Consider the following 9,235-nt stretch of genomic DNA (forward strand, 5'->3'; position numbering starts at 1 on the left):
AAATAATAGAAATAAAAGAAGGATTGTTTATTTTGTATTTTTTTTAATGATTAGCTATTCTATTTCTAAGAGACAAACACACAGATAGGCTCGTATTTTTTTGTTTTGTTTTTAAATCATGTGCAATAATTAAATTTGTCATACTGTTGCTACATGTATATATGTGTGTGTGTGTGTATATATATATATATATATATATATATATATATATATATATATATATTTGTATATATATATATATATATATATATATATATATATATATATATATATATATATATATATACACAAATGAGGTTCAATCGAAAAACAAATCAGTTTACAAACATCTTCCCATAATTTAGTTGAGAAAGGCCAAGACCAAAATAAATGAAAAACATCTTCAGGGTGTCCTTCACAGAAAGAGCAGTTTAAGTCTGTCTTTCTTAAATCGTTATAAAAAAATAAAAAAAACTTTAGATGGGTAAATTCTGTGAATTATCTCAAAAGATACTTCTTTAACCTTATTACTCATTATATATCTAGCAGGTAAATTCCAGCCCTTTTTCCAGTTAAGGTTATTAATAAGGTTATTCCAATAGGTTGTTACATATGGAGTTGATAGGACTTCTTTCTTTTTATTTCTCAATAATGGATTTTGTATTAATGTACTTTTAAATAACATAATTACATTTAGAGGGATTGCATTTATGACAATAATAAATTTGCTAATAGGAATTGGGATTCTATATTTTATGATAAATTCTTGATATGTAAGTAATGATCCGTTTGGATTAAATAACTGATGAACTAAGACTGTATTGTGAATAAACCAAAATGGGTCAAATAAGGATTTGTTTCTACATATAATGTCTTTATTGTTCCATATGTAGTACCTATGCGGGGGAAAATTGTGTTTGCAGATTAATGACCAGGAAAGAAGAATCTGTTTGTGAAAGTTGGATAATTTAAAGGGGATTTTTTTCAATATCCCACAGAATAAATAATAAACCCCATGGGAACTGTCAAAGAAACCATAAAACCTAAGAGGGTGGCGCCCCCTGCCGGACGCTCCGGGCCCTGCACCCTGCTCCGTCCCCGTGTCACGCAGCTGCGCACCTCCTTCCCGGCCCCGTTGTTTCATTTGCGCCATTTTGTCCGCTCACTTTGTTGATTGGGCTTTAGCGAGCTGTACTAGAGCCAATCAGAGGGAAACCGGACAGCGAAGACACGGTAAGGGAGACCCGATTGAAGGCATTGGTAGTTGTCAGCAGCACGGATTGGTTTGCCATGGACCAACCAAATTACTAACCCAGATAAATGCAAAAAAACCGAATGGCAGTTTGATTTGGACCGCTGCGTCCCAGGCTGCAGATAACTTCATGTCCTCGGTGTTGATCGCTGCTGTGAGGAAACATGATCTGTGGTGGTCGGCAAGCAAGCCTCAGCTAACGTTAGCTAAAATATCTCACACAAAGACAAAGGGATGGTTCATAACGCCAGGGTCCTCCCATGTTAAACAGCATACTATTAGTAGCCACGTTGAAATAAACAACCCACCCAAAGACCAACTTCAGTTATTTATCCGTTAACTATCATCTATTCTATGTTTTAGAGCATTTACCACGCTTTTAGCTAGCTAACTGACGCTAGCCCGGTTAGCTTCATCGACAGAAACCTGTTAGCAAAACACCGCGTTAAAACAAGCTAACAACTGACCTATATCACCCAATGTGTAGCTCTGCTATCACCTCTAAATTTCAGACATAATATTTGACACAATATGACATAAATCAGCGCGATGATTTGACGTTAAAAGGTTCGCCAGTGTGTCCCTGTTTGAATAACGTTATCAAACAATGAGAGATGCAACAGTGATGTCAGATAATGGTTGAAAATAACCATATTTATTTTTCTGGATGACCAATAACGTTGGGTTTATTATTATTGTGTGTGTGTATATATATATATATATATATATATATATATATATATATATATATATATATATATATATGTCACACTGTTAAAATAATCGCCTAAGTCATTTTTTGTCCAAATTGTTTTTTTTTTTGCCTAAATCATTTCCTCATGACGCCGGCCACCTATGGTAAAATCTTCTACATCCTCAGTTTATCAGATCATGTGATTTTCCCTCCTTAAAATGATAGCCTATGTCAATTTTTTTTTCCCGAACATGCCTTTGTGACTTAAGCAAGATATGGTAACACTTTATTTTGAAGGTTTGGAAAAAAATGAGTTAGGCGATTATTTTAACTGGGTGACGATATTTAAAATACATTTCTAAGACGAGTTTGGGTCAGATTACTTTGAAATGTAGTCAGTTATTTAATATAATTACATGGTGACTTTTATCCATTAAATTGCAAAAAACATGTAATCTATTCTGGATACTTTTGTTATACTATGATGTTACGATTGCTATTACTTCAAATTTAAATAATTTTGCACCTTATACTAAGAAAAGGACGCAGCCCCCCTAAAATTGAGCTACAAACATCTCATGCATTTTCCATATTCACCCCTTGCATTTACAAACCACACTTGCTGTTTCTTTTGTGGAACCTTATATTGCTGTTTGTTGTTTTGTATGTTGTTGTTACCGTTTTTAAATTGCCTTATTTTAAATTCATTATCAAAAATCTAATCAAGTTATCCTTAACAATGTAGCTATAATCTAATTGATATTTTTTCCAAATGTATTCTGGACTGATGATAGTGACTTATTTTGGTAGTCTGATTACATTAGCCAAATTATATGCACTCTTCTTCCCCAATCCCAGCTAAGAATAATACAATAATAATATGTTAACCAATACCTCATGTGTCTTTCTTTTGTTTCTAGAGAGGGTTGTGACAATAACAAGCTATGGAGCAGTACACCACTGCCACCACTACTACTGGGGAGCAGATAGTTGTGCAGACTTCCAATGGACAGATCCAACAGCAGGTGAGCTCAGGATTTACTCTGATACATTTGGTTTTGATAGAGAAAAGCCAACCAGCCCCCACCAACCAATAAACCCTCTGCTATAAGATAAATAGGTAACAGGTACCAGGAATTAAAGTGTTCCAGTGGATTCCAGATCCAATCTGTTTTCCTTGTCTGAGACTTTATTGTCCTGTATTATCCTGCCTTGCCTGCAGACACAGGGCACAGTGACGGCTGTGCAGCTGCAAACAGAGGCGCCAGTGGTGACGGCCTCAGGCCAGCAGGTGCAGACACTCCAGGTAGTGGTGTCATTGCCGCCGCCCTGTGACAGTGTCACGAACAGCCTTACAGCCTACGAGTATGCATGCTACAACCAGGGCTGTTTCTCATGACCCATCTCTGTGCTGTTTGGTTCATCCTCCCTCCCCAGCATGTCTTACTGTGAAGCTGCCTGAACTGCATGTTCCTCAGCACAATGTGTTGTGTCAGCCTCAGGTTTCTGCTTGTGCTCTTATGACTACTGTTTGTCTTAGTTGTGTTTGTGTCTTGCTTTTTGAAAGCAAGTTATTCAAGTCAGACGTTTTTCTTCCCAGAGAGGCTGAAAGCCTTTTGAAATATGACTCATATGGATGTGTTCGTAGAAGAACCAGCACTGAACAGCATGGGTCCTGGCTGTCACTTCTCGTCATCCAGCTATATTTTTCTAATCGTCTAGTTGCAAAATGGCAGTGGATTCCTTCCCTCTGGCATTTTCCCTATGGTACAACTGTTGCCACAGGCTTTCAGTTGTCCATTGTGGTCTCACTTAATTAATAGATGCTGATTTCACCATTTGTACTTGTCAAGTTGCATATGTTAATGCAAATTGATTTGGCAACAACTTATCTTATCTTTGGCTCAAGTTGAACTGAACTTCATATCAAATTTTGGTTCAGCAGCTGTAATCCAGTTAATACAAAACAACTGAATATAGAGGTTTTATATTTTTCACTTGGAGCCTAATTTCATGACAAAAAATGTTGGATTTTGGGTTTACTATGAGACCAGAGGGTTTCATGTTTATATCCCAAAACAGCAAATCATCAAGTACTTTCATTCATGATGTGGTATCCTGGATGTTCCAGATTTGACATCATTTGCTTGCAGTCTTGTGAGTCACACAAAGGACATGGAGGAAATAAAACTGGAAGCGGTGTTGTAATGGCTTGCTTCATCTCTGTGTAGGTCCAGGGACAGCCTCTGATGGTCCAGGTGAGCGGTGGGCAGCTCATCACATCATCAGGACAACCCATAATGGTGCAGGCCATGTCGGGGGGTCAGGGTCAAACAATAATGCAGGTCCCTGTATCTGGAGCCCAGGGACTACAGCAGGTAAGAGATAAACTCAGCTAGCAGATTAAGATGTTTATTCAAAATTTTCCACATTATCCTGTACAAGGACACTGTGTTCTCTGCTTAATGGAATTGGCAGACGAGACAGGTGGGTGTAATATTTTAATATTAAAAGCACATTCTGACAAGGTTTTTCATTTAGTCATTCGTTTCTGTAAATGTTGCTGTTGACTAATGTTTCTTACTTGTCTAAATAAGGTGCCAGAAAAAAAAGGGTTTTCCTCACAGTTTATTTGTGTTGATGGTTGAGCCCACTTCAGTTAAATGTAAATGAGACGAGACTGGGATGTTCCTGAGTATGTGTGGTGTACTTTGTCCATATGTAGATTCAGCTGGTGCAGCCAGGACAGATACAGCTGCAGGGTGGTCAGACTCTCCAGCTCCAGGGCCAGCAGGGTCAGCCCCAGCAGATCATCATCCAGCAGCCCCAGACAGCCATTACCGCTGGACAGAACCAGGTGTTAAATTCTAACCAGTTAAATGGCAACACTTTGATTAAATTATTATTAATATTATTACTGAGTTACTTGTTTTCTTACTCGTGGTCCCCTAGGGGCAGCAGATCAGCGTTCAGGGCCAGCAGGTGGCACAGACTGCTGATGGACAGACCATCGTCTACCAGCCTGTCAATGCAGATGGCACCATCCTGCAGCAGGGTAAACTCCGATTTCTCCTGCTTTCTCTGTCTGTAGACTTTATAAATAGCAGAACTGTTGGGTTGCCATTTTGCATAAGAACTGTGATGATGATCTGTTTGCAGGAATGATCACAATTCCAGCTGCCAGCTTGGCAGGCGCCCAAATTGTACAGGCAGGGGGTGCCAGTGCCAACACCAACACCACTAACAGCGGCCAAGGCACTGTGACCGTCACCCTGCCCGTCTCCGGTAACATGGTCAATGCAGGTGGAATGGTCATGGTAAGACCCTGTGCAGAGGTATCTAGCATCTTATTACCTTTTCCTTTTCTTTTAATCACATGGTGTGGTGGAGATCACTTCTCAGAGAAGCAAAAACAGTTTTTCAATAAATGATTTTTGTGCTAATCATAACTGCCTTTATCTATCGATATGTGGTGTAGGCATGTATTTATAATCTTGTAGTGGAATAACATCATGATGATTTGATTAATCAATTATTTGGTGATAATTTGTCTAAATTGGTCAATTTGATTGACAAGCTGGCATAAATAACATGGTCAGAAAATGTTAGTTCTAGTTCAATTTGTTGGTCTAAGCCATTAAATGCAGTGAATATAACTGTTTATCTAAAACCACTAACACCCATTGTCCAGCCACTAAATATTGAACTTATTTTGCCTGATTCATAGATCATATTGTATAAAAGTGGATGTAGCCTCTGGGTCTGAAAAGTGAAGCCAGTACAGAATTGCTTAAACCTGCATTCATTCTAATTGCCCATAGGGGGCGACTCTACAAACAGATGATAAAGCAGGTTTATTCTTTTGGCCATGGCGATTGTCAAGTTGTTACCACAGTGACCTGTCAATCAGGATAGAGGCGTAGGAATCCATATCCATGGCACTGTGTACATTTAAATACTGAACTTGTTTTGGGTTTAGCTCAAATTATAGAAGCTTACTTTGTTAGCAGCAATTTCACACTGCGTGGCCAGGAGCTAGGCCCTGTCAGGTTGTCTGTTCTGGTTCTCAGTCAGATCCACAGTGGCTACACTTCCCTTATACAATCTATGGCCTGTTGAATTGACATCTTCCTCACCTCAATTGCACTTATCTAGAGCAAGACAACTTACACCTTTTTATGATTCTTACTAGTTCAGGATATTTGGTGAACAGATGCATTTCCCAGCATAACTCCGTCCAGTGTCAGTCTGTAGAAAAGTCTATTTAGTATAATGACAGAAAACATGTGTTTGCACAGTAATTACTTGTTTGTCATCATGCTGATATACATGTATGCTTTCCCTGCCAGAGGCTCAAAACACTGTGTCCCTGTTTGTTTCTCTCCCACTTTCAGATGGTGCCTGGAGGTGGTACAGTTCCCACAATGCAGCGTATTCCACTGCCAGGGGCTGAAATGTTGGAGGAGGAACCTCTGTATGTCAATGCCAAACAGTACCACCGCATCCTTAAGCGCAGACAGGCCAGGGCCAAGTTGGAGGCTGAGGGCAAGATCCCAAAGGAAAGGAGGGTAAGGCGTTATCTTCTTACACCACCCAAACAGGCACACTAAAGTTCTCTGTCTCACTAATGCTAAATGTTTTAAGCCCTGTCTGCACAAGCTACTTGTTTATTTTGTCTATCTACCATTTATTACTGGGCTCATTCTATATATCATCATGTGCTGTGAAAGTGGCTGTACATGATTTTCTATTGTTTTGTTTTTTAAATGACAGCTGAATTCAGCTCCAGCCCATATAAAGGATAAGCATAATTAATAGATGTCATATTCATATCTTATTTCACCTACCTCTGGTAGTATTTAGCCATGTAATCCTATAAAAGGAGGTCACATGGCAAGATACCTCGAGGGGTAAGTACAAAAAAAGTGTCGTTTAATTTTTTGTGTGTTGTTAAAGTGACTTTTGAACTGATGATGATGCAAAGGTGGCACAACGTATTCACAAAGTTAAACCGGCCATGATTCAATACACCCACTATCTCTAGCAGAAATACCTCCACGAATCTCGCCACCGTCACGCAATGCAACGCAAGCGAGGAGATGGAGGACGTTTCTTTTCACCCAAGGACAAGGAGGAAATGGCTCTAGCCCTGGCACAGGTAAGAAGCTGTGTGCAGAAGAGTGGGTGTTTCCTAAAATAGAATAACAGTTGAAAACTGGCGCACAGCTGTAGCGCTGCATGACTTTGCATCTTTTGCATGGATGTGAAGAGAGAGAGAAGCTGCAGATCCTTTATTGATTATTATACAGAATTTGAGCATGATGTGCTGTGAATTCAGATGGATTTGGATTTTCTGTCAGCGTTCATTAAATCGCTCAAAAAGTGATCCCACTCTTGTTTTGGTTGCAGTCGAGGTGCGGAGTTGAAATTATTTTAAAAAGTTATATTTATAGTTATATGTGGATGGCACTTAACTGTACATAACCGTGTGCAAAGTCCTGTTATCAAGGTTGAAACTTGCACAACTCTGGCCACATGAAAACTGTGACGTCTCACAAAGGAGATAACAGCAACCCAGCAAACACTCTTCACCCTTGAAGGGTAAAAATACAGTATGCGTGTGGACGATAGGACCAAAAAAGCATAGAAAAAGCCATGTTTTCGAAAACTACCCATGTACATGTGGACTATATGATGTAAATTGTCAACTAAGCATCTAAAAAAGTTCTTTGAATGTTTTTTCCCCCCGAAATTTGTATGGAATTGGTTTTTACTATGCTAGAATAGGTGATATCCGATTTTGGAATGAAACTCCCAATAATTAGTTTTGGTGACCTGATGTCTTCTCCTCCTCCAGCAACAGCAGGAGGTCGCCCAGGTTGCAGCAGATGAGACGGTGGCTCAGATGATCCGAGTCTCCTAGCACTGTCACCAACGTCATCACTGTGTCTGTGAACTCTACCCTGCCTGAGACCCTTGATCCAAGCTAACCTGATCTGCCACAACTTCTCTTCTCATTTTTACCTCCTCCTGCCCTGCCATCATACACCAAACCACCAAACCACAGCACCACTGGGTTTTTTCTGTTATCTCTTCACTCCTACGCTGGTCTTCCAGGGAGCTGACCATGTGGCTGCTGAGCCTGTGAACTGTTCTGATCTTCACTGAAACGGAGGATGCTTCCACACTCAGCTTGTCTGGTCGAGCGTTTTACGACCAGTGTTTTATTTTTTCAAGGATTTGTTTAGACAATAATGAAACTTAAAGTTATAGGTAACCAGGGCTAATCGCACAGAGCAAATAACAGCTGTGAAGCCATGTCAGAACCTGGTCTGTTTAAAAAGATGTATTTGTCATCAGTGGATACTTGTTGCTTTAAATATTTTTTGTAAATGGTACAGACGTTTTTCGGACACTCATAAAGTATCCATGTCTTATATCTTTTATGTGATTCCCTGTATTTTGACATTTCATTTATTCAGCCCATGTACTGGGGGGGGATGCACTCAGCATCATAAGTTCAGCATGTGTCCACTGAGCAAAAACTGATATGTGATACTAATGTGAAGATATTGTACAGAAATTCTTTTCTTCCCCAGTGTGTATCTGATGTACTTACTAACTTGCCCAATTCTGTGGATGCATTTTTATACAACTTTGTGGTTAGACATAGTGTTTGTAGGAACAATGACTGTGTTTCATCACATTACACATTCTATCCATGTAGTTACTTTTTCATCAGTCAGTCCACCTAAGTGTTTTGTTTTTTCATTGTAGATAAAAGATTTTTTTACCCATCAGATGCAGTTCTGCGATGTTATTATTTTTTTTATATATATAATGGAAACAAGGTTGGACGTTCATGAAGCCTATGTCAATTAAATTTTATTATAAGTGACTCAAGGTTGTTTGATTGGTTGATTGGTTGATTTTTCACTCCCAGCTTTGGTAAGTCGAATAAGTCATCTTTTTATCATTCATTCAAGGTACCACATGAGTCCTTAATGTTAAATGCCGTGCTGTAAAAATTTTATGAGACATTTAGTTGTGTTGTTAATTAACTGATATTCTTTTGGGTAGTTTATTTAATAACAATGCATTTTCTAAATTAATCATGTAATTCGTATGTACAAATGATGCACCAAATCAACCAAAATAAAAAAATTATTTTTAGTAATATGACATAAAATGTGTAAAAATTATATTTAAATATTAATGTGGACATTATTTAATTCATACTATGAGACATCTGTTTTTTTTTATTTACTTCTTTATTTTCCCATGTTTTAATTCTCCCTTTAATTAATAAA

General features: G+C 38.6%; 1 protein-coding gene across 5 annotated transcripts; it reads left to right on the plus strand.

Annotated features, from left to right (window-relative positions):
- The first annotated feature begins 1,078 nt into the window (after nucleotides 1–1,078).
- On the plus strand, nucleotides 1,079–8,823 carry nfyal (nuclear transcription factor Y, alpha, like). 5 transcript variants are annotated; one of them, XM_059333792.1, is made up of 10 exons: nucleotides 1,079–1,212; nucleotides 2,846–2,950; nucleotides 3,148–3,234; nucleotides 4,157–4,303; nucleotides 4,651–4,782; nucleotides 4,878–4,980; nucleotides 5,085–5,242; nucleotides 6,320–6,493; nucleotides 6,973–7,083; nucleotides 7,783–8,823. In XM_059333792.1, exons 2-10 carry the CDS (start codon nucleotides 2,870–2,872, stop codon nucleotides 7,846–7,848), a joined length of 1,059 nt encoding a protein of 352 aa, XP_059189775.1. In that variant the 5' UTR covers nucleotides 1,079–1,212; nucleotides 2,846–2,869; the 3' UTR covers nucleotides 7,849–8,823. The 5 variants fall into 5 exon arrangements, with proteins under 5 accessions (XP_059189775.1, XP_059189771.1, XP_059189772.1 ...); XM_059333788.1 differs by lacking the exon at nucleotides 3,148–3,234 and having other exon boundaries at nucleotides 5,085–5,260; nucleotides 6,970–7,083; XM_059333789.1 differs by lacking the exon at nucleotides 3,148–3,234 and having other exon boundaries at nucleotides 5,085–5,260.
- The last annotated feature ends 412 nt before the right edge of the window (nucleotides 8,824–9,235 follow it).

Source organism: Centropristis striata, chromosome 5, assembly GCF_030273125.1.
Source record: "Centropristis striata isolate RG_2023a ecotype Rhode Island chromosome 5, C.striata_1.0, whole genome shotgun sequence".
Lineage (NCBI taxonomy): Eukaryota > Metazoa > Chordata > Actinopteri > Perciformes > Serranidae > Centropristis > Centropristis striata.